We start from the raw sequence: 26,148 nt of genomic DNA, 5'->3' as shown, positions 1-26,148 counted from the left end.
GCAATGTTTTTGCCAAATCTAACAGTCTGCTTTTAGTCTCTGTCCGTAAGGTACTGCGTGTGACTGTCTCCACCATCAAAAACTTCAGAGCCTCTGAAAGAGCCATTGTCCACAACACACTCCCTACTTAAACTAAATTACCACACCTGAAAACCACAATATGCTCACCCCTCACTATCTTTATGTTCACAAACCAATCCAATAGATAGACTTTTATCCCGGACGAGGTCCCAATTTGTTATGGGCCAAGGTTTTGAGAACCCCAAAGTGTATCATAGAGTTCACCTGACCCACAACTTTTAATAGATTGTGGTATGGGGAGCACACGACCCACTCTACAGGTGTGGTACAGCAGAAATGGAAAAGTATTTTTTTGAGCAAAACAATATTTATTCTATGAATTCAAGTTAACCTTTTTAAAACAAACAGTGAACATATTAGCAACCATTAATTCAAATACAACCCCCAAAGAATACAACACTAAGTAATCCATAAGCTGTCCTTTTAACATCCAGAAGACATTAAAAAAGAACTTTAAACAGAAGCACATCAGGTTAAAGTCACTACTGTTATTAGTTTTAAATCACCAGGATCGATTTACAGTCTTTAGGTTACAGAGAGAGACTCTAATACACCTTCTGGCTGTGACTGCAGCAATCCAGCTCTGAAAACGAAACTAAAACACACCCTGCAGCAAACAGCCTAAAATAAAAGTAAAAAGCTGACAGACAGCCCAGCTCCACCCACTCTTTGACATCACTGCAGTAATAAACACCCATTTCTTAAAGGTACTCTCACTACAGATATTTATATACATACCCATATATAAACACCCATTTCTCAAACGTACTCTCACATGACACATGTCAGCACACCTCCCCACCACCGTCAAACAAAAAAACAATCCCATCCCCACCCCCACGTCTTCCTCTTGGCAACCCCCCACTTCACTCCCGTTAACTAGCCCGCCCAGCTAAGGTGATGGCCGCCACACAAGGCCTCCAACCACCCTTCCTCCCTCCAGTTCCCCTCAACCCAGCCATCAATCTCTAAAGAGTAATAAAGAGCACACTCACACTCTTTGCTCTCCAGTGAGAACCTGCCCCAAAAGACCACCACCAAACACCTTAAAAAGCACAGAAAACTCCACAGTTCAATGTCCTCACACTCCTCCCAGTCCATTGTCCCTCATCAAAGTGGCACAGTGGTTACCACTGCTGCCTCACAGCCCCAGGGACCTGGGTTCAATTCCATCTTCGGCTGACTGTGGAGTTTCAACTTTCTCCCCGTGTTTGCATGGGTGTCCTCTGGGTGCTCCGAATTTCTCTGGAGATGTGCAGGTAGGTGGATTGGCCGTGCTAAATGGTGCCTTAATGTCCAAAAAGATTAGGTGGATTCCGGGATAGGGTCGGGGCATGGGCCTAGGTAGGGTACTCTTTCCAAGGGTCTGTGCAGACTCGATGGGCAGAATGGCCTCCTTCTGCGTTGTAGAGATTCTGTTCTATTCTTCCATAAATCCCATCGCCTCCTCTGGCATGTTGAGATAAAGCTCTCGCTTCTGGAAAGTCACCCAAAGGCGGGTCGGGTACAGTACCCCAAACGTCACCCCCATTTAAAAAAAATAAATTTAGAGTGCCCAATTCATTTTTTCCAATTAAGGGACAATTAGCGTGGCCAATCCACCTACCCTGCACATCTTTGGGTTGTGGGGGCAAAACCCACACAAACATAGGGAGAATGTGTAAACTCCACACGGACAGTGACCCAGAGCCGGGATCGAACCTGGGACCTTGGCGCCGTGAGGCAACAATGCTAACCACTGCGCCACTATGCTCCCCTCATCCCCATTTCAAAGAGGGCAGCATTAATCAGGTTAAACCCAGCCCTCCTCTTCGCCAGCTCCACCCCCAGATCCTGATACACCTGCAGCTTGCTCCCTTCCTAGGTACATTTCCTGATCTGCCTCGCACATCGAAGAATCTTCTCCTTGTCCAGAAAGTGCTGCAACCGCATCACCATTGTCCTCGACAGCTGACCCGCCTGCGACCTCCTCCTCAGCGCCCTGTGCGCTTGGTCCACGTCCAGGGGCCGATCAAAGGCCACCTGGCCCCATCAATTTCTCCCGCATCCTTGCCACATATACTACAGCCTCCATCTTCAATGCCTTCAGGCATCCCGACAATCCTTAAGTTTTGCCTTCTGGAGCGATTCTCCAAATACTCCACCTTCTCCCTCAGCCTCTTCTGGCTCTCCCACATCACTCACACCTCTGCCGCCAACAAGGCCAACTACTCCTCATGCTCTCCCACCGCCTCCTCCACTTTCTGGATCATCATGCCCTGAGACTCCAGCCTCTGCTCAACTCGCTCGATCCCAGATCTCTGTGGTTCCACCACCTTGGCTAGGTTTTACAGGTCCTCGTTCCCCTGTTGCTGAAACTTATTATTCAAGAATGCCACCAGCTGCTCCGTCGACCACTGGACGGGCAGCCCAGTCCTCCACCATCTTTATCTGTGGCGCACCATGAAAGCTCTCCTGCCCCAGCAGATCTTTCCATCTTGCCCCACTCCTTGTCCGTGGATCCATCATCCAGCCATACCAGAGGAGTATTACCATGCCCAGATACCCCTGTACCTTTTGTCCTCAAATATTTTGCCCTCCAGGTGGGGAAAAGACTGAGAAAATGCGCTTTGGGTGGGAGCGACCACTCATGCCATGGCTGCCGACGGAAGTCCTTTTACTGCACTAGTTAAAGGTCCATTGAAGTTTAAATATCCTTGACAGGCCAGGGAGGCAAGTGTACAAGGTAAGTGGGTAGCACTTTTGGGGGGTTGGGGGGCGGCAAAGCGGTCGCAGTTGTTGGTGGGGGAGGTCGTGGTGCTAGGGGAGTCGGAGGATTTAGGTAGGAGGTCAGATAGGTTGAATGAGGTGGTCAGGGTGGAGAGTGGGGGATGTCGCAGGTAATAATGGAGGTGGGGAGGTAAGGGGCTGGGTGGGGGGAGGTCAGGGGCTGGGTGGGGGGGTGTCAGGCCTCGGGAAGGGGTGGGCGGGTATCTGATCTTGGAAGGGTGGGAACATTGGGCTTGTGGGGGCGAGGGCTGGGCCTGGAGGGGAAAGTGGTAGAGTCACTGTGGGGCTGGGGGAATCCCCTGGTTTGGGAAGGTCTTGTTGAGGATGTAGTCCATTGGGGATGGGGGTAGTCATGTGGAGGGAGAGACAGGGGGTAGGGAGACTCCTGTGGGGATCATGCAATGGGATAATCCTGTGGAGGGAGTAGCTGTGTGGGGACAGGAGACCAGTGGAGGAACAAGGGGCATGGAGGAGTCCTGTGTGGAAGAGTAGTCAGGAGTGAGAAGTTGCCCTGTGGGGTCTGTACAATCATTACCAAAAGTTAGAAGAGGTTTTAATTCTTCAAACTTTTTCTGGTTACTATTGATGTAATCCTGTCAAAACCATCCAAAATTTGTACTTTTGGAAAATTGCCATGTAAACTTTACCTATGAACTGCCGAAGGGGATTCCCCAACACATCTATTGGGTACCCCTCTCATACAATGCCCTGAAGCCCAGAGGTTACGGCCCAATGGGCCCATTTACATGACCTACCTATTAGGATGTGGATTGAGATTCTCAGATTCATTTTAATCAGGACGTTTTTAGAGAGACTTCTGTCTGGATGTATTCTAATTCCGGAAGTGTAAATAAAGTCTTGTAGCACTCTATCGTGTTTATTTTTATTTTAAAATTCTATTTTCACATTGAATGCAAAGCTTTATTTTTGTATCGACGTAGTCAGAACAGTTTTCCCTTTCCATGCAGACTGTGACTTGTCATGTCAGCTGATTTCACAAGTGAACACTGAGCCAAGAAAATAATTCTCACATGTGCATGAAAGCACGGTGCAAAAGGACAGGCTAAATTGAGCATAACATTATGGGAAATAAATTGAGAAAAAAAGTTTCTCTGCTTACAAGAAATGACATGACTGCAATAGATTTTCAGCGCTGAAAAGATCTCCAACTCCTAAGATTTAGATGAAAAACTACTGATCTGGTCTTGCAAAGTTTGTTACGGTCTCTGTAGAAATCTATAATAATAATAATCTTTATTGTCACAAGCATGCTTACATTAACACTGCAATGATGTTACTGTGAAAAGCCCCTAGTTGCCACACTCCGGCGCTTGTTCGGGTACACAGAGGGAGAATTCAGAATGTCCAAATTACCTAACAGCACATCTTCCGGGACTTGTGGGAGGGAACTGGAGCGCCCGGAGGAGCCCCACATAGACACAGGGAGAACGTGACCCAAGCCGGGAATCGAACCTGGGACCCCGGCGCTGTGAAACAACAGTGCTAATCACTGTGCTACCACTTTTAAAATGAAATTCTAGTTTTTAGCTGAAGTAATGACCCAACAAGAATTCACATTTTAAAACCTTTTATTGCATCAAATGACTGAACAAACATTATTGATTAAACACATTTTCTCTGGGCGGCAACTGATACTTTAAACTATAGAAACAAATGGTTCTTTGTCACTTACCCCTCTCTCCAAGTAGATACAGTTTATAATTGCTCCCGGCTTCCAATGGGCTACTCCCTTTTTACTTTCCCAAACAGGCAATGCCTAATCCCAGAACTGCTTTTCACTGTGAGGTTTATGCTGTAAATACCTTCCTCTAACTCCGAGCAAGGTGAATCTTCCAGCCTACTTTAACTGCTCAAGAGCTCAGTGTCCAACATGAGCACAAGCTCCCATCCACTTCTGTGCAGTGAACGATAGAGTGAGCATTTTCTTTGCTTAAGGTGCAGGTCTGGCTTATTTTATTTCTTGTTCTCCACATATCAGTTGGCTGCAGACCACACGGGACAAAACTGCAACTGTGAGATATCAGGGTTTATCGGGAGCATGTAACCTGATCTCAAAATAGCTTCCTCTACCCTCTTCCTCCTGACAACGGGAAACACATTAGTTTTGTATTGAAGCAGAAATGCTAATCAGTTATCTTTGATCCTAACTCTTTTATTAATATTGGAGTGGTGCACTGACTGTTATAGTTACTCCTCATCTTGTCCCATATCCTTACCCTCTGAAACCTTGACCTCAAGGAGCACTTTTTCCCCATCATTTTCTCAAAATCCACGTTGTCTTCAGCCCTCATAAATATTCCATCAATTTATTAGCTGACATTACCTTTCAGTTCTCCTATCTTCATTTTACCTCTACACCAAATAATGTTCATACTTTTGATTTCAAAATAAGTTCAACTCCTTCCCTTTCTTCTGACTTTTCTTCTGCTTTGTCGTCACTCACACATTTGTCACACTCTCCACATCCATGGACATAATGTTATGGACAGAATATGTGTTCATTTTTATTTCTCATGATCAATATGTTTGTATATAAAATCTGTGTATTTTCTCACCCGCAGAGTGGTTGCACCAATTTAAGTAATCCCAACAGCATAGAATCATAGAATCTACAGTGCAGAAGGAGGCCATTCGGCCCACCAAGTCTGCACCGGCTCTTTGAAAGAGCACCTTACTTAAGCTCACGCTTCCACCCTATTCCTGTAACCCAGTAACCCCACCTAACCTTTTTGGACACGAAGGGCAATTTATCATGGCCAATCCACCTAACCTGCACATCTTTGGACTGTGGGAGGAAACCGGAGCACCCGGAGGAAACCCATGCAGACACGGGGAGAATGTGCAGACTCCGCACAGACAGTGACTCAGCGGGGAATCGAACCTGGGACCCTGGCGCTGTGAAGCCACAGTGCTAGCCACTGTGCTACCGTGCTGCCCTTACGTGAGCAAGCTTTGTGTGAGTTTCATAAAATGTTATTTATTATTGCACACTTCCTTCAGAGGTTTAAAGTATGACGTCTCACTCACACCAAAGATTAAATACAGATGAATGTAAAACAATAATTATAATTTATGATTGTCTGAGTTTCTTTTGTGGTAGACTAGTAATTTCATAGATGAGCTGAGACTTCAGTTCAAATTAAGGTCTTATAAAGCAACGGATTCTCAGTAAGCTGTGAGGCTTCTTGAAGTTAAATTTCAAGGAAGCTGGTTCTCAGTAGGAACGGGTTGGGGAAGGTGGTGGCTGGAATTCTTTTCCTACTTCCAAGGTATTGCTGTTTATTTTTCCCTTGGTTGCTTGTAATAACTTGCAGCTGACTCAATGGCTTTCCGATGGAACTACTTGCAGAACAGCTTCTTGCTATTTTTAAAAGCAAACAGAGAGTATGGCTGTCAAATCTTGTGATCTTTTCCAAGTTCAAAGTCCTTTTCCAAATAAATTGGGAGGTTAGGTCAATTATACATCCTGTATTATGACTTTCACTCCTTGAAAGTTTGAGACAACCGGAATCTTTTAATCTGAATGACCCATTCAATTTAAAATTACCCTTATGAATTAGTTAAAGGAAAAGGCATTGGGTCAAAATCAGTCTTCTTGAGACAGGGGGCCTAAACTTTGAAATTTCCTGCCTCCTCAAAGCTACCTCGCCAACATAGCTTTCTAGTTATCCTTCCTAATATCTCCTTTTGTATGTTAAAGGCACCATACATTTTTAAAATAACTTTGGATGTAGTTTACCTGTATGAGGGACATTCCTTACTGAAGTGGCATGAACTAGGTGGGTTTTTAAATGACAATCAATATTGGGGCGTTTCATGGGCAGCATTGGATTTTTAAATCACATTTTACCACCTGCTGTGGTGGGATTCAAACCCAGTCCCCCCCCCCAGAATATTACTCTGGGTCTCTGGATTATTACTCCAGTGGCAACACCACTGTGCCGCCTCCACCTCCACCCCCGGGGATAGGTAGTAAATGTTAGCTCCAGCACTGTAGTCAAGGGGCAGATGTTAATGTGCACCCTTCCAGCTGTGCTGCTTGCACTTTCACTCAATCTGGAATAATGTGTCAACATATTGCCCCTTTAAAGTCATAAGTGATGCAATTTGACGGCCGCAACTAATCCTTCGGAACAAACCATGGCTGTGTGAGGGATATTTCAAAGTTCTGCAATTATTCTTAGAAGACAAAAATGGATCACTCGGAACGGTTATTGAAAAATACAAACTAGAAATCAACGATAGAAAATAAGATGTACTGTGGCTGTCAGAAACCTCTTGGCCTTCTCTCCTGAAGCATTGTTCCTCCTCACGTCCACCCCCCTCTTTCAATGGGGAATAGTTGAGTCGGACAGGACAGTCCCTGCGCTTGATACAGCAGCAGTGCTCAGAGTTACGTTGTAGCGGCGTTTTGTTTCTTTTTAGTAAATAGATACTTTTATACAGCGGGCAACATGAAATGGATGTTTAAAGAAGACCATTCATTAGGTGAGATCAGTTTGGCGCCTTGGTTACGTGTAGCAGTGGCAATGAACCCATTCTGCTGGGCTGCTGTACATGTCTCAGGGCCTAGTCCTGACCTGCGCAGTTTGTCTCTCTGGCCTCCTGTTTGTTTTCCTTTAGCTTGTGTAAATTGTTGCGTCTATTTGTTTTTATTTCAGAATTCGAGTAATGATTTACCTAATGTTCGAATATCGCATTCCATGTACCAATTTAACCAGTAAAGCAGTCGCACATTTAATCCTGTTTGCACTGTAATTTCTACATTTGGATATCACAATACGGTACGGTATTTAGAGATGTTAATCGGGGCCAGCTTGCCCTAACCCTTCCCTTTTAATGTCGACACCAATTCTCATTGATTTCCTCACACTTATAAGGAGCATACAGCTCTGAGAAACAGGGTACACATCACATCAACTTCAAACTGCACCCAATAATAATTTAAAGAGCGACTTCCAGTACCTGAGAATCTTGCAAAAAGCTTATGAAATATTTTTGAAGTGTTGTCATGTAGAGAACAGATTTGCAAACAGCAGTTGGGACCCGCAAAGTCATAAATAACAAATTAATTGGGTTTTGTAAGTATTGGCATTTACACGGGGTAATTTTCTTCCTCCTGTTACTGGGATTACCTTGGCTTTAAACTCAATCCAAACTTGGGGTTCTTTAGGACCTTGATATTCCGAATCTTAAAATCCAAATCCTATCCATTGCCAAGATTACAACAGCAATGTATATACCATATTTAACACAAGAATTATTGTAAAACAAAATATGGCACTGAGGTATTTAAGGAGATATTAGGGCGGGTGAATAAAAGCTTGGTCAATGAGGCAGGCTTTAAGGAGTGTTCTAGAGGAAAGCAAAGTTGTGAGGTGTAGAAAGGGTATTTGAGAGCTTGGGACCGAAACAGCTGATGGTACAGCCACCAATGGTGGAGCAATTAAGACAGGGATACACATTAAACCTGAATTAGATGAGTACGGATACCTCAGAGGATTTTAGGGCCAAAGGCAATTACAGATATAGGGAGTGTCCAGGCCATGGAAGAATTTGAAAGCAAGGATGATAACTTTAAAATCTAGATGTTGCATGACTTGAGTGCCAATGTAAATCAATGAGACAGGAGTAATAGGGGAACAGGACTTGGTGCGAATTAAGACATGGGCAGCAGGGTTTAGATTTTCGGAAGACCTTTGATAAGGTGCCATATAGGAGGCTGTTAAATAAGATGCTGGCATAGATAGAGGATTGGCTGATTGGCAGAAGGCAGAGAGTGACGATAAAGGGGTCTTTTTCAGGATGGCAGCTGGAGACTAGTGGTGTGCCTCAGGGATGGTATTGGGACCACAACTTTTCACAACGTACATTAATGATCTGGAAGAAGGAACTGAAGGCACTGTTGCTAATTTTGCACATGATACAAAAATATGCAGAGGGACAGGTTGAGGAAGCAAGGGGGCTAGAGTGGGAATACCTCTGGGAGGTGCTGCGTAGGTTTGGGTTCGGGGGAGGGTTTATCAGCTGGGTTAAGCTCCTTTACAGAGCCCCGGTGGCGAGTGTAGTGACGAACCGGCGGAGGTCAGAGTACTTTCAGCTGTACCGAGGAACGAGGCAGGGGTGCCCCCTGTCCCCCCTGTTGTTTGCATTGGCTATCAAACCCTTGGCCATGTCACTGAGGGAGTCTAATAAATGGAGGGGGGGGGGTGGTCCGAGGGGGAGAAGAACATCGGGTGTCGCTATACGCGGGTGACCTGTTGCTGTACGTGGCAGACCCAATGGAGGGGAAGGTGGAGGTCATGCAGACTCTAAGTGAGTTTGGGGAGTTTTCGGGCTATAAGCTCAATGTAGGGAAGAGTGAGCTCTTTGTATTACATGCAGGGGACCAAGAAAGGGGGATAGGGGACCTACCGCTGAGGAGGGCGGCGGGGAGTTTTCGGTATCTGGGGATCCAGAGAGCCAGGAGTTGGGGGGCCCTACATAAACTGAATCTGACGAGGTTGGTGGACCAAATGGAGGAGGACTTCAAAAGATGGGACATGTTACCGCTCTCGCTGGTGGGTAGAGTGCAGTCGGTCAAAATGGTGGTCCTTCCGAGGTTTCTGTTTGCGTTTCAGTGCCTTCCCATCGTGATCACCAAGGGCTTTTTTAAGAGAGTAGGTAGGAGTATTATGGGGTTTGTGTGGGCGAATAAGACCCCGAGGGTAAGGAGAAGGTTCCTGGAATGCAGTAGGGACCGAGGAGGGTTGGCGCTGCCAAATCTAGAGAGCTACTACTGGGCAGCAAATGTGGCGATGATCCGCAAGTGGGTCATGGAGGGAGAGGGGGCGGCATGGAAGAGGATGGACATGGCGTCCTGTAAAGGAACGAGCTTGGGGGCGTTGGTGACGGCACCACTGCCGTTCTTGCCGTCAAAGTATACCATGAGCCCGGTGGTGGCGGCAACATTAAGGATCTGGGGCCAGTGGAGACGGCACAGGGTTGCAGTGGGAGCCTCGGTGTGGTCCCCGATCAGGGGTAACCACCGGTTTGTCCCGGGGAAGATGGACGGAGGGGGGTTCCAGGGCTGGCATCGGGCAGGGATTAGAAGAATGGGGACCTGTTTATTGACGGGACATTTGCGAGCCTAGGGGCACTGGAGGAGAAGTTTGAGGTACCCCCGTGAAATGCTTTTAGATATATGCAGGTGAGGGCTTTTGTGAGGCGACAGGTCAGGGAATTCCCGTTGCTCCCTGCACAAGAAATTCAAGACCGGGTGATCTCGGGTGTATGGGTCGGGGAGGGCAAGGTGTCGGCAATACACCAAGAGATGAAAGAAGAGGGGGAAGCGCTAGTAGAAGAGTTGAAGGGTAAATGGGAGGAGGAGCTGGGGGAGGAGATCGAGGAAGGTCTGTGGGCTGATGCCCTGGGTAGGGTTAATTCTTCCTCCTCATGTGCCAGGCTCAGCCTGATACAATTTCAGGTGGTTCACAGAGCGCACTTGACGGGGACGAGGTTGAGTAGGTTCTTTGGGGTAGAGGACAGATGTGGAAGGTGCTCAGGGAGTCCGGCGAACCATGTCCATATGTTTTGGTCATGCCCGGCACTGGAGGGGTTCTGGAGAGGAGTGGCGGGAACAATATCTCAGGTGGTGAAAGTCCAGGTCAAGCCAAGCTGGGGGCTGGCACTATTTGGAGTAGTGGACGAGCCGAGAGTGCAGGAGGCGAAAGAGGCCGGCATTCTGGCCTTTGCGTCCCTAGTAGCCCGGCGAAGGATCTTGCTAATGTGGAAGGAGGCGAAGTCCCCCAGCCTGGAGGCCTGGATAAACGCCATGGCTGGGTTCATAAAGCTGGAGAGGATTAAGTTTGCCTTGAGAGGGTCTGCGCAGGGGTTCTACAGGCGGTGGCAACCGTTCCTAGACTATCTTGCGGAGCGTTAGAGGAAGATCGGCCAGCAGCAACCCTGCGGGGGGGAGGGGGGGAATGGGGGATTGCTTGGGGGGATGGATGAGCAGGAGATAACATGAAGGGTGGGGGAAACTGGCACGTACGGGTGAGGGCCAGTGTATAAAGCTATGTAAATATACCATTTTGCCATGTATATATCTTGCTCAGTGCAACTTTGTGTTATTTTGTTACGGGGGGGGGGTTATTGTTTGTCAGGGGAAAAAATTGTGTTGTTGAAAAACTTTAATAAATATAGTTTTTTAAAAAAGAGGAAGCAAGGGGGCTGCAGAAGGACTTGGACAGGCTAGGAGAGTGGGCAAAGAAGTAGCAAATGGAGTACAATGTGGAAAAGTGTGAAGTTATGCACGTTGGTAGGAAAAATGGAGGTATGAACTATTTTCTCAATGGGAAAAGGCTTAGGAAATCAGAAGCACAAAGGGACTTGGGAGTCCTAGTTCAAGATTCACAAGGTTAATGTGAAGATTTTGCAGGCAGTTAGGAAGACAAGTGCAATGTTAGCATTCATGTCGAGAGGGCTAGAACACAAGAGCAGGGATGTACTCCCGAGGCTGCATAAGGCTCTGATCAGACCACATTTGGAGTATGGGGAGAAGTTTTGGGCCCCGTATCTAAGGAAGGATGTGCTGGCCTTGGAAAGGGTCCAGAGGAGGTTGACAAGAATGATCCCTGGAATGAAGAGCTTGTCATATGAAGAGCGGTTGAGGACTCTGGGTCTGTACTCGTTGGAGTTTAGAGGGATGAGGGGGATCTTATTGAAAATTACAGGATACTGAGAGGCCTAGTTAGAGTGGACATGGAGAGGCTGTTTCCACTAGTAGGAAAAACTATAATCCGAGGCCACAGCCTCAGACTGAAGGAACAATCCTTCCAAACTTAGATGAAGAGGAATGTCTTCAGCCAGAGGGTGGTGAATCTGTGGAACTCTTTGCCACAAAAGGCTGTGGGGGGCCAAATAATTGACTGTCTTCAATACAGAGATAGATAGGTTCTTGATTAGTGAGGGGATCAGGGGTTATGGGGAGAAGGCAGGAGAATGGGGATGAGAAACATATCAGCCATGATTTAATGGCGGAGCAGACACATGGCCTAATTCTGCTATATGTCTTATGGCCTTACGGAGTGTCGAATGTGAGAGATCAGCCAGGAATAGTCAAGACTAGATTATAAATGCTGCTAACAGTAATTTTCAGTCGTTTGTATCATAGTAAGTTGTTGACTATAGTTAATATTTCCACTTCTGTAATACTTTTCACCTCTACTTCCACTGCCAATGAAATTCCCATTCATGTCTTTGTCAGCACCAGATTTTATTTCTCTAATATGTCTCTTGTTGACTCCTAACTCTACTGCACTACCTGAGTTATATGCATGTTTTGTCCTGCTGAGAAGTCCTTGACCTGAAATATTAACTTTGTTTCTCTCTCCACAGATGCTGCCTGTATACTGAATATTTAAAGCATTTTCTGTTTTTATTTCAGATTTCCAACATCGATAGTATTTTGCTTTTGTCAAATCCATATTAATTTGTGCGGTCATGTCTTCACCTTCCATTGTCTCCCCATTCCCCAACACATTGAATTCAAACTTCTGCCATTTGTTTACAATATTCCCAGCAGTCAATGTAACACTATTATTCATGAAGCAAGGGTGAGAGAAAACAGGGAACTGCAGGCCAGTCAGCCTGATCATCATCGGAAAAATGGTGTAATCTACAAGAAAATCTTAACAATGCATGCAGAAAATCATTGTACGATCAGACAAAGCCAAAGTGGCTTTATGAAAGGGAAATAGTGTATGATGAATTTATTAGATTTTTGAGAATGTAACTGGTAGGGTGGATAAAGGGGAGCCAGTAGATGTAGTCTACTTGGATTTCTGAAAGGCATACAACAAGGTGCCACACAAAGTTAATATAAGATAAGTCCTCACGGAGTTGGTGATATATTGGCATGGATGGAGGATTGGTTAATGGAAAGGAAGCCAAATGATAATTGGGGCATTTTTGAGGTTTTTTTTTTATTCATTCAAGGGATGTGGGTTTTGCTGGCTGGACTAGCATTTATTGCCCACCGACAATTGCCCTTAAGAAGGTGGTGGAGAACTGTTGTCTTGAACCGCTGCAGTCCATGTGGTGTAGGTACACCCACAGTACTGTTGGGGGTTCCATGAATTTGATCCAGTGGCAGTGAAATATATTTCCAAGTCAGGTTGGTGAGTGGCTTGGAGGGGAACTCTGCTGCCCTTGTCCTTCTAAATGGTAGTGGTCATGGGTTTATCTAAGATGCCTTGATGAGTTTCTGTTGTGCATGTTGTTAATGGTACACATTGCTGCGACTATGCGTAGTTGGTGGATGGAGTGAATGTTAGTGGAAGGGATGCCAATCAAATAGGCTGTTTTGTTTTGGGTGGTGTCAAGCTTCTTGAGTGTTACTGGAACTTCACTTATCCATGCAAATGGAGAGTGTTCCATCACACTCCTGACTTGTGCCTTGTAGATGGTGGGCAGGTTTTGTGGGGTCAGGAGGTGAGTTACTCACTACAGGATTCCTAGTCTCTGACCTGCTCTGGTAGCCACAGTATTTGTATGACTCATTTAGTTCAGTTTTTTGTCAATGTTTACCTCCAGGAAGTTGATAGTGGGGGATTCAACAACGGTAATGCCATTGAATATCAATGGGCGATGGTGAGATTCTCTCTTGTTGGAGATAGTCATTGCCTAGCACTTGTGTGGTGTGAAAGTTACTAGTCACTTGTCAGCCCAAGTGCTTGCTGCATTTGGACATGAACTACTTCAGTAACAGAAGAGCCGTGAATGGTGTTGAACATTTCAATCATCAGTAAATATCGTCACTTCTGAATTGGAAGGTTGTAAATAGTGGAATGCTTTAAGGATCAATGCTGGGGCCTGAACTATTTGCAATCTATTAATTACTTAGACAAAGAGACTAAGAGTAATGTATCCAACTTTGCTAACAATACTGAGCTAGGTGGGAATGCAAACTGTTTGAGGAGGACACAAAGAATTTGCAAAGAGATATAGACAAGTTGAGTGAGTGGACAATAAGGCTGCATTTGGAATATAATATAGAGAATTGTGAGGTTATTCAGAAAAGCAGAATATATTTTAAAACTAGTGAAACTTCTAAATGTTGCTGCTCAGTGAGACATGTACAAAGAACATAACGTTGGCATGGAGGTACAGCAAGCAGTTAGGAAGGCATAAGGCATGTTGGCCTTTATTGGAAGCGACTGGAGTACACAAATAAATAAGTCTTGCTACAATTTTGCAAGGCTTTGGTGAGACCACACCTGGAGTACTGTGTGCAATTTTAGTCACTATATTTAGGGATGGATATACATGTCTTGGAGGCCACAAACAAGGTTCACCATGCCAGTTCCCGGGATGGGAGGCTGAATAAATCAGACCTTTTCTCTTTGGAGTTTAGGAAGTAAAACACCATTGAAACATACAGGATTGTGAAGGAGCTTGACAGGGTTGACACTGAGGTTATTTCCCCTGACTGGGGAATCTACTTGTGGACATGGTTTCAGGATAAGGGGTTGATCATTTAGGACTGAGATGAGTAGAGATTTCTTCATTTGGAGTGTTGTTAATCTTTGGAATTATCTTTCCCAGAGAGTTATGGATGATCCATTGTTGAGTCTAATTAAAGCTGAGATTGATAGACTTTTAGATCCTTTGGGGTAGGGGGAGTAAAGCAGAAGATCAGTCATGATCATATTGAATGGAGTCGGCTCAAGGGGCCATGTGGCCCACTTCTGCTCCTATTTCTAATGTTATTTTCTTACCCTTTCTTACCATTACAGTAATCTGCACCACTGGTTTCCCTTACATGCCCACTTCCCCCACTCCATCTTTGATGGCAAATTTTCAAAGTCCTGACCCTGGACTCACATGGGCAAGGAGCCCCGAGGCCCGATCCCTGGCACGGGCAAAATTCCAGCCTGCCACCTTGGCAGTGGCCCCTGCCAGCCTGGCAATGCCAAGGTGCCAGGGTAGCACCAGCAGTGCCAGGGTGCCACCCTGCTCGGAGGCCGACCCCCCATAAGTGTCGTTCTGCTTGCTCCCCGTTTGTGGGGACCAGTGCTAAACGGCACCTGGCTGGGGCCTCCTCGGTGAGGCCGATAGATGTCGGGTGGCCGTTTGATCTGGCGTCAGCAGATTTAAGTGGGTTTCTCAACTCACTTAACCCTACGAGATCAGTTAGATCTCATGAAGCGTAAAGACCGTCAGGAATCCTGGGAGAGGCCTCTCCTGGGATCTACGGGTCGCATCGTGCCCCAATTCTGGCGGGTGCGGCCAGTAAATTGCACCCTCCGCCTTTGATCATGTCTCCTAACCCTTCAACTATAACTTGATGTCCATTTTCCTTCCTTCTGTTAAAAACCATGGATTAAGTGCTACATTTGAGCTTCAGTGTAAACACAAAGTTGTTATATCTTCCTGTATTACTTTATTGAGCCTTGGAATTACTTGTGACAGTATCAGCATAAGAACAACTAACTGTTATGATTAACTCTAGCTGTTTATTTTAACATGGGTATTAAGGTTTTTAATTTTAGAGAGAGTGCTGTTGTTGATATAGCAGAGAGAGGAATGTCATGATAATGTGTTAAATTCTCATCTGCTAATAGTGCCAGGGTAATTTCCAGCTGGACAACATGAAAGTGCAAAACACAAAAATAGCTCTCCATTCCGTTTACTGCCTCAAAGCCTTATGGGTTTCATAGGACGATAGCTGCCTGCGCTGCACTCCGCTTTTGACATTCACTGTCTTGTGCTTTTCGACATCATAACTGACGTATTCCATTGAAGCTTGCAACGAGAGATTTACAGTGTTTGAGAACTGGGAGTACTGTTTGATTTGTCATTTCTCTTTTTCCTTTGTTATTCCATAATTATTCAACTTCATCATTAACACGTAGATCAAAGCAGCAATCTTAATGTGAGAACATCTGAATTTAGACTTCGCCTTTCATTGAGCTCTGAACCCAAATCAGATGACGGGTTTAGGCAATAGATGGAAAACCAATTTATGGGCCCAAATCTTTCATAGTTATCTATAATTAATAATGGTTGGTGCTTTCTCATAAGCCCATATTAATAATTAGTTACATTTCTGAAGGAACATGAATTTGACATGAAAATTAGTGATATGAGGATTAAGATAGAATGTAATTTTCTTTCATTTGCTCATGAGGTGTCATAGAAGAATCATAGGGTGCGATTCTCCGAAAAAATTTCTAAGTACATTTGTGGCGGATTTTTCAGGGAGTTTCCCGCCGACTCTGCCGGCAAGTTCCCCACCGCTATTCAATGACACTTAGTCACTGGGGAGTTTTGCATTGGTTTAGTCCACACTTAGGGCTGGATTCTTCCGCCCCGCCTACCGCAAGAATGCCATGGGCGAGAGGCGGACAACGGAGAATTCCATTAACCTCAGGCGGGATTCTCCAGTCACCAGGCGAACGCAGCCGGAGAAACCCGCCCTTAGAATTCTTTTACCCAGGGGATCTGAACTCCGAGATTGGGCTGCCATTTTGAAAGGGTGCCTGAACTCTGTGAGCTGTGGGTCCCCCACAACCCCCACCCATGGACACTGTCATCCCCATACACATTCGCACTACTCCCACCCCCCAAGTGAGGAGCCCTGCTATGGGGTCTCTGGGTCCCCCCCCCTCTTCAGGCTCTCCAAGTCCCCTTACAGCACCAGTATCCCTCCCTTCCAGGATGCCCACTTGTCACCCCCCAAACTCCCTGAGGCCCCTACTTACCTGCTCTGTACTCCCACACACTTCAAATCTCCCTCCACCTTCCTTTCATGGGCATGCCCCTCCTCGACTTCTGACCCTTGGCAGTGCAACCCTGGCATTCGGGCACTCTTGCACTGGCACCCAGCAGTGCTCCAGCCAGCTTGGTTGGCAGTGCCAAGGTGCCAGCTGGGCAGTGTCAAGGCGCATTCCAGGGGTGGGCCAAGGGGCCACCCTTAACTGATCCCGACCACCCAGGGGTCTCCAATGGTCCGTTTGTGTGGCCCAGTGCTGAACGGCGCCCATCTGCGGTCTCGCTGGAGAGGCCAGTGGATCCCGAGATGCTGTTGGATACTTGGTAATTTCACCAAAGCCGGTTTAAAACCAGCTTTGCCGTGCACCACTTGGACCCGCCCCTTGTGGACATGTTTCTGACTCTGACATGGGTGAATCCCGTGAGCCGTGAAAACGTCCGGGAAGCCCACGAGAGGGCTCTCCCGGCATTCACAGGCAGCACCAGATTCCAGTGAGAGCGCAATGCGGCCGGTGGACTGCGCCCATAGAATCCCTAGAGTGCAAAAGGAGGCCATTCGGCCAATCGAGTCTGCACCAACCCTCTGCAAGAGCACCTTACCTAGAGCCCACTCACCCGCCCGATCAACGTAACCCCATAGCCCCACAACCCCACCGACCCTGCACATCTTGAGACACAAAGGGGCAATTGTTGGCATGGCCCTTGAAAAAGAGATGGTGAGCTTCCTGAACCCCTGCTGTCCATGTGGTGTGGTACCCAACAGTGCCATTTGGGAATTAGTTCCAGGATTTTGTCCCAGCGACATTAAAGGAACAGTGATAGAGTTCCAAGTCAGGGAATGCATATGAATGTCAATTCCATACAGTGTAAACTATAATAAGGGTAATATTTGAGGAATTAAAAGAGTCTATGAGTACATTGTTTAATTTTCATTTCATATTTCTGCCTCCAAAATTGAAAAATGTGTATATTTAGAAACCCTTTTCGCACCAAGCTGCCAGAAAGTGAGCCTGTTACCCTCTTTTTAAAAAAAGCTGGGTATGTTCCCCTCATATTATCCCCCGAGAGAAAATAAATAGCTGCTCAGGATTGTAACTGCAGCATAATTACGCCTGGTAATGTATTTATAATATATGGAAAGCCTTGTTATTGTAATTTATTTATTTAATTCATATATCCAATGATGTCACCATTCTTTGTTGCACTCCCTTGCTGTTAAGTGAATTTTAATCGATCTGATTTGTCGAGTTGCTCTGTATTATTCATGGTCTGCTGAATCACTTTGTTTTGACAAAGAGAAAGTACATTTTTGTGCATTACTTCTCCATGGTCTGGCCACTCCTTATCTCTGTTATTTGCGGCAACCTTCTGAAAACTCTGCGCTCTCTCCCAAATCTGGGCCGGGATTCTCCGATCCCATGGCCAAGTTCTGATGGCGTCAAAAGCGGCGCGAGCGACTCTGGTGTCAATGGGCTTCCAGGCCCAGGCATTCACCCCTTCCTAGGGGCTAGTACGGCGCTGGAGTGCTGTCCGCTGCTCCGGCGCTTGAAAGCTGGCACGCCACGGTCCGCGCACGCGCGTGGGTTGCTGCCTCCGCGCTGGCCCCCGGGCAATATGGTGGAGCCCTACAGGGGCCCGGTGCAGAGGAATATAGGCCCCCCCTGGAATTAGCCCGCCTGCCGATCGGTAGGCCCCGATCGCGGGCCTGGCCACTGTGGAGTCTTCCCCCGGATTCGGGTGACCCCCCCCTCCCCCACCAGGACGGCCCCCGCAGCCAGAACTGCGAGGTCCCACCAGGTAGGACTATACGTAACCCACGCCGGTGGAACTCGGCGGGCACTCAGCTCGTCAAGGTACCGAGAATCGCTGGGGGGCACTTTCAACGGCCCCCGACCGGCGTGGCGGCGACCCCACGGGTGCGATTGCTGCAAATTCTCCGGTCGCTGGGGAATCGGTGACCCGGAGCAGCATGGCGAGATTCTAGCCCCCCCCCCCCCCCCCCCCCCCCCCCCCCGGCCGATTCTCCGACCCGGCGTGGGATCGGAGAATCCCGGCCAAGGTCTCTTACACATCTAATAGCTCCACCATTGGGGCTTGTTCCTTCAGCTGCTAAGACCTTAAGCTCAAGAATTCTTTGCCTATACTTCTCTATCTCTCTTGTCTCCTATAAGATAAACTTATCTCCTTCACCAAGTTTATGGCCAATGTTCCCTTATGTAGCTCGATGTCAAATCTTATTTGATTATGCTCCCTTGAAGTGCCTTGGGACATTGCATTGCATCAAAGGTACTATATAAATGTGGGAAGTTGTTGTTTACGGACCAGTTAGCTCAGTCAGCTAGGTGGCCAGTGTGGTGGATTAGGAAAACGGCAACATTGCGGTTTTGATTCCTGTTCTGGCTGAGCTAAACTGGGGACCTGCTACCTTTGCTCCGTCCCTGACAGCGGGAAGGGCAATGGCAAACTTACCAGTGCCAAGGAAATGGTTCAGGATGAAGCATCAGCAGATAAGCATTATTAGAATTTCTCTAGATAGTTTCCAAATACAAATAGAGTTTTGTTAACGGTGAGACTATAGGAATAATTGAACAGCTTCCTTATTATTTTGTCTCCTTTCCTGCTCACACACCCACCATTATTTATTTCAGATCATTCCACAAGTCGTACACTAATATTGCCAGGCGTGCATGAAGCTGTGTGACATAGCCATACAGGTCCACAGCACAGAAAAGGCCCATCGTGCCTGGGCGCCAGTCAAAAACAACTACCTAAGTATCCTAATCCCTTTTCCAGCACTTGGCCCGTAGCCTTGTATGCCTTGGCATTACAAGTGCACATCTAAATACTTTTTAAAATAAATTTAGAGTGCCCAATTATTTTTTCCAATTAAGGGGCAATTAGCGTGGCCAATCCACCTAACCTGCACATCTTTGGGTTGTGGGGGTGAAACCCACGCAGACAGATGGAGAATGTGCTAACTCCACACAGACAGTGACCTGGGGCTGCGATCGAACCCGGGACCTCAGCGCCGTAGGCAGCAGTGCTAACCACTAAATACTTCTTAAATGTGATGAGGGTCTCTGCCTCCACCACTTTTTCAGGAAGTGAGTTCCAGACTCCCACCACCCTCTGGGTGTTAAAGGTTTTCCTTACATCCCCTCTAAACCTCCTGCCCCTTACCTTAAATCTATGCCCCCTGGTCATTGATCCCTCCACCAAGGGGAAATGTTTCTTCCTATCTATCTATGCCCCTCATAATTTTATACATCTCAAACATGTCCCACTTCAGTCTCCTCTGCTCCAAGAAACATCTTGCCATCCAGGACTATCCAATCTCTCTTCATAACTAAAACTCTCCAGCCCAAGCAACCTCCTAGTAAATCTCATCTGCACCCTTTCAAGTATTATCACATCACTCCTATAATGTGGATTCCACAACTGAACACAATACTCTTATCTGTGACCTAACCAACGTTTTATACAATTCCAGCATAACCTCCCTGCTCTTAAACTCTAGACAATGGCTAATAAAGGCAAGTGTACCATATGCCTTCTTAACCACTGTATCCACCTGCCCTGCTACTTAAGGGACTGGTGTATACTCGCACCAAGGCCCCCCTGATCTCTGGTACTTCCCAGATTCCTGTCATTCATCATGTATTCTCTTGCCTTGTTTGTCCTGCCCAACTCACACTTATCTGGATTGAATTCCATTTGCCACTGACCAGCCCATCTGACCAGCCCGTCTATATCCTATTGTAATCCAAGGCCATCCTCCTCACTATTTACCACTTCACTAATTTTCATGTCATCCATGAACTTACTGATCAACCTTCCTATATTCATGTCTAAATTCATTCAAATAAACCACAAACAGCAAACTTCAGACCTCTTCCAAATCCATCCTTTATCAGTTCAGGGGATGGAGGGGTTTTATGGACTAGCTTGCTTAATACATTTTCTTTGTGACTTTCAACCCATTTACAATAGTTTCTTGATAGAATAATCCATATTTTGTATCATTAATAGTAGTGAGATTAACAACACCTTGCCATTATAATTGAGTAAATTGAGCAGCAACTTCTGGCACATGTACAGTCAAATGCAGAAATTGGAATTTGCTGTCCGAGATACCTGCTCCTCCACAATGTGCTCTGCAACAGTTCATGCTGATAAATTCAGCACTGAAATCAATGCAATAGCACCAACTTGGGATACTTGTCTACCAGTTCCCCACTAAAGATATCAGAATAAGTTAATGCTAGTGCATTCAGGATTAAGGGTGCGATTCCCCCCAAAAATGTTTAAGTTAATTTGTGGTGGATTTTTTAGGGAGTTCCCCACCGCTACTCAATGACACTTAGCCACTTTTTTGGGCCCTGGCAAGTTTCTCACTGGGTTAGCCCACACTGGTTTAGCACACTGGGCTATATCGCTGACTTTTAAAGCAGACCAAGCAGGCCAGCAGCACGGTTCAATTCCCGTACCAGCCTCCCCGAACAGGCGCCGGAATGTGGCGACTAGGGACTTTTCACAGTAACTCCATTGAAGCCTACCTGTGACAGACAATAAGCGATTTTCATTCATTTCATTTCATTCATTTCACATAGAATTGTTTTAGCACCGGGGAGTAGAGATCGGGCAGTCATTTTGAAAAGGTGACCCGATCTCTTAGTGAGCTTGTGGTTCCTCCACACACCCCCACCCATGGGCATTGTCTACCCCACACCCCCCAAGCGAGGACACCCCGCTATGGGGTCCCCCCTCTTCAGGCCCCCCAAGTCCCTTACAGCATCCCTTCCCTTCCAGGACCCCCACCCATCACCCTCCCCAACCTCCCAGAGGCCCCTACCTGCCAGCTGGGCAGTGCCAAGGTGCCAGCTGGGCAGTGCCAAGGTGCCCACATTCTGGGGGAGGGCCCGGGGGCCACCCTGCAGTTACCATGACCACCCAGGGGCCTCTGATGGTCTGGGAGACCCTGCAGGTGCTGTTCCGCCTGATCCACGTTTGTGTGGAACAGCAGTGATCGAACACGTTCCACGTTTGTGTGGAACAGCAGTGACGAAATGCCGCTGCCGGATGTAGATCGTAAACCTATTTATGACCTACCTGCCTGGGATCCAACAGCCAGTTGCAGCCTCCCTGGGGAGGCCGGAGAATCAACAGCGGCTGTTGGATCCCAGGCAGGTAGGTCGTAAATAGGTTTACGATCTACATCCGGGAGTGGCATTTCGTCACGCCCATTTGGCCCTCATAATTTTATACATCTCAAACATGTCCCCCTTCAGTCTCCTCTGCTCCAAGAAACAACCCCCCCCCCCCCCCCCCCAGTCTATCCAATCTCTCTTCATAACATAGGCAACATCCTAGTTCTGACACCGAGGTCTCGTGTGATTCCGGTGGATCTTGCGAGGCTTGGAGCCTGTCGTGAGGCTCGCTGGAGGCATCTCCCGAGATTCTCCGGCAGCGTTGTGCTCTCACTTGAGTGCAAAGCGGCAGGAGAATTGCATCCTAAGTTAATTTGTCACAATGTGATGCATGAAGGTTACTCCCAAATATATCTCTGGCTCTGAAAATATATTTCCTGACGTATGGAGTCTCATTCCTTCGGAGGTTAGTATTGGATAGAGGATATAAAGTACACTGAATACAATGCTTGGTTAGAGAAAGCCTCCACTCAAAAACCCAAGAAAACCTTTGAGACCGAGGTGAAAGGCAATTGCTGTTCCTCCACCACTGAACTTAAAATTTGGACCAATGTTTCAACAGCACGGGCAGCAGGGTAGCCTAGTGATTAGCACAGTTGCTTCACAGCTCCAGGGTCCCAGGTTCGATTCCCGATTTTACAGATTATTGGTTTCAATGAAAACTTGAGTTATTAGTCTCTGAGTAAATTGCTGTTCAAATTCAGTCTATTTTGTCTTGAGTTTAAAAGAATAAGAAGCGTACTCATTGAAATGTGCAAGATTCTGAAGGGGCTGAATCTGGTGGATGCTGAGAGATTCCTTCTGCTGGTTGTGTATCTAAAATGTGGGGACACAGTCTCAGGATAAGGGGCCAATCATTTCGGACTGCAATGAAGGTGAATTACTTCACTCAAAGTATTGTGAATCATGGAATTCTCTACGCTATGGATGCTCCATCATTGAATACATTTAAGGCTGGGATAGACGAGCTTTTGGACCTTTTGGAATTGAGAGATATGGGAAACGGCAGGGAAGTGGTATTGAACCTAAAGATCAACCATGATCGTATTGAATGGCAGAGCAGCCTTGATAGGGCATTTAGTCTATTTCTGCTCCTATTTCTTCTTTTCTTGTGTTCCCTTTCTACTGATTTGGAGTTTATACGGAGTGCAAGGACGTTATCACTAATTAGTCGTTATCCAAAATATAACAGGCGGCACAATGGCATCGTGGTTATCACTGCTGCCTTACAGCACCAGGGTCCTGAGTTCAATTCTGGCCTTGGATAACTGTCTGTGTGGCATTTGCACTTTCTCCCTGTGTCTGTAAGGCTTTCCTCCGGGAGCTCCGGTTTCCTCCCACAGTCGAAAGACGTGCAGCTTAGGTGGGTTGACGATGCTAAATTGCCCCTTAGTGTCCAAAGGTTTGCAGGTTAGTTGGGGTTGCGGGGCTAGGTTGGGGTGGAACTAGGTCGGGTGCTCCTTCAGAGGGTCGGTGCAGACTCGATGGACCAAATGGCCTCCTTCTGCACTGTAGGATTTCTATATTCGTATTTATCTGTCTTCACAATGAGCTTCTGAAGAGAGAAATTATGTAAACTTTTTTGTATGTATAGTTTGATCAAATAGGCCTCCAGTGGTTTCTAGGGTAAACACAGTATATTTATCGCACACAAACAGGAAAGTACCAGGTTTAAAGGTTGACTTAGCTGCTGCTATTTCGGGAGGCAGTAAAAATGATTATGAATTTCTTTCTTTTATTGTTTGGTTGTCTTGGAAGACATTAGATGTCTTTCCCTAGTAAGAGATCTGATTGGAAGCAAAGATCTTTCCTTAAAAATACTTTTATTTACATAACTAACTATTTGCAAGATTACCATCAGAACATCTTTTATTCATCTCTTTCTGAGTGACATCATTAAGACATACTTCTTTATGCACAAGCTCAGTAGTTATTATAGTGTTAGATTTAACCCGTTACATCTCCCCCCAGTCTTTATCCCTATATTATGATATAGACATCTTCCTACACTCTCGGATTAGGGAAAGGAATGTTGGTCGAGCTTCCCAAATATTAAGCAACTCCTGCTGAATGGTTACAGCGGTGCCAGGCGAGGACAAGACCTGGTTTAGATGTGACTGACGGAAAGGTAGCCTGTTGAAGGTCACACATGAATAATTGTCACTTGAGCAAGGAACTGGAGATCAACTGCTGTATGTGGAACCTTAACCTATGCAAGGGAGTCAGAAGTATTAGGCAGGGTGTGAGAAAAAATGTACACTAATGGGTAAATGTGTATGTGAAATTTCTTACTATTCATACTGACCTTTACTTTACAGAACACAGGTGTGTCGAATCTGCCAAAATCAGAGCTAAATATCCAGACAGAGTACCAGTGAGTATCACTTCAGTAAAATGGTATAAAAGGGTTTTGATAAGAATTATTTTTGCATTATGTTTTGACAAAAAAAATTATTTAAACTTCTTACAAGAACTTTTTGGGATTTCCCACTGAAGCCACGCCACGCCGCTGCTAACGGGGGTGCGCTAGTGGCGGGAACGGAGAATGCCAATGATTGGAGAATTCCAGCCCTCCTGTGTTTTGTCCACTTGATAAGACCATGGTCAACTTTTCAAACAATTACAAAATAGTGACAAGAATGCTTAATAGCTTCTAAAAGGAAAGTGGATAAATAGTTGAAAAGAGAGCAATTAAAAGGTTAGGTTACTTGGAAAGAACAGCAGAATGGTATAGTTATGGTGAGCTGAATGGCCTACTTCGGTTAAATCTGTATAAAATGATTGAGTTTTACAGAAGTCACTTATTTGAAGCTTTTATTTACACTGACATTTCTTTAGCTTGAACTTCAAAAAAAAAAATCACAACCTATTATAGTAAAGATTTAAATTGGTAGAATTTAAACAAAGAACAGCGGGTTGGGTTTACAACAGGCAAACTATTACAGTGTATGTACTTGGATCCAGGCTAAGGATGTGTCAGGTGTGGATTAAGTTAGCCCCTAAAGAGCAATGTTATAAATGGTTACACCAGAAAGAAATAATTGCCGTGATCTTTATAGATCTGGGTTACTAGGAAAATTAATTATGAAGCAAAAGACTTTTAGTTTAACCTATATATTTTGTGATATTATCTGATTTATTACGCACTAACTAACAAGCAGGGCATTTACATGCAAGCATATGCAGAACATCCATTAGGACCTTTGTTATTGATAGAAATAGGAATATACACACCCGTTGGCAGAACTATTATATTACTTATAATGTTTTAAGCAAACTTACTCAAGTTTGCCTTTTTAATATTTTATGATAATTTTTAGAATGCATACTTGATTCAGTTTACTATAAAGACATTTCTCTAGATTTTATTAAAGCAGTGGGAATGTCTCAGAGTATATTTTGTGATTGTTAAGTACCTGACCAACATTTGCCCCAAGTAAAAATAGAAAATGCTGGAAACACTCAACAGATGAGGCAACATCTGTAAAGAGAGGAAGGAAGGGTTAACAATCCAAGTAAAAGACCCCTCATTAGTTGTGTTACGTGCTTTAAATGAGCTAGTTGCAGCAATATTTATGGGCTATTCTCCAAGTGCCTGTAATCACCTATTTTGTAAGATTCAAAACACTGAAAAGTAAGGTAAGTGCAGTTTCTTGTACTGTGTCTGCCACACAACATGACAGTCCATGTTAGTGATGTGTTTTTTGCCTATTTAATACATTTACAAATTGTAAGTATCTGTAAAATATTTATAAGTTTTATTCAAAATCTATTTACAATGTCAAAATATTTTAAATTTACTTGTGATTGTTTTGTGGTTCCAAAAGGTGATAGTGGAGAAGGTATCTGGCTCACAGATAGTGGATATAGACAAAAGAAAGTACCTGGTGCCCTCTGATATCACAGTGGCACAGTTCATGTGGATTATTAGGAAACGGATCCAGCTGCCATCTGAGAAAGCCATCTTTCTTTTTGTAGATAAAACAGTCCCTCAATCCAGGTCAGTGGTTTCACATCTTGCAATTGGCTTATTTAGCCAAGTTTTTGAGAGATAACTCTGCACTAATGCTGGAAATGAAAATCTTTATATGCAGTTAAGTAAATATTAAAATAGCTTATTAATTGAAGTGAAAAATTGAATGTTTAGAATGGGATTATTCTTGATATAAAGCAGATGTCTTCAATTTTTATTTACCTTTTGATTCATGGAACTATAATTGATCTACCTGACTCTTGAATATGATTTTATCTGTATCTGAAGAATCATTCTGACATTTGAACACTGTAGTGAGGTTTATGAGCACAATTAATGGAA

At 45.4% G+C, this 26,148-nt stretch overlaps 1 protein-coding gene across 1 annotated transcript in view; it reads left to right on the top strand.

Annotated features, from left to right (window-relative positions):
• The first annotated feature begins 7,188 nt into the window (after window positions 1–7,188).
• gabarapl2 (GABA(A) receptor-associated protein like 2) overlaps window positions 7,189–26,148 on the top strand; it is a 34,750-nt gene continuing 15,790 nt past the window's right edge. Inside the window, exons 1-3 of the mRNA XM_072517970.1 lie at window positions 7,189–7,359; window positions 24,152–24,207; window positions 25,661–25,833. Of these exons, the coding sequence (XP_072374071.1) occupies window positions 7,326–7,359; window positions 24,152–24,207; window positions 25,661–25,833 (263 nt within the window). The 5' untranslated portion in view covers window positions 7,189–7,325. The remainder of the gene's footprint in view (window positions 7,360–24,151; window positions 24,208–25,660; window positions 25,834–26,148) is intronic.

The sequence above is a fragment of the Scyliorhinus torazame genome, chromosome 10 (genome assembly GCF_047496885.1).
Source record: "Scyliorhinus torazame isolate Kashiwa2021f chromosome 10, sScyTor2.1, whole genome shotgun sequence".
NCBI lineage: Eukaryota > Metazoa > Chordata > Chondrichthyes > Carcharhiniformes > Scyliorhinidae > Scyliorhinus > Scyliorhinus torazame.
The sequence above is the reverse complement of the archived record's forward strand: the minus strand, read 5'-3'. Positions and strand labels throughout refer to the sequence as shown.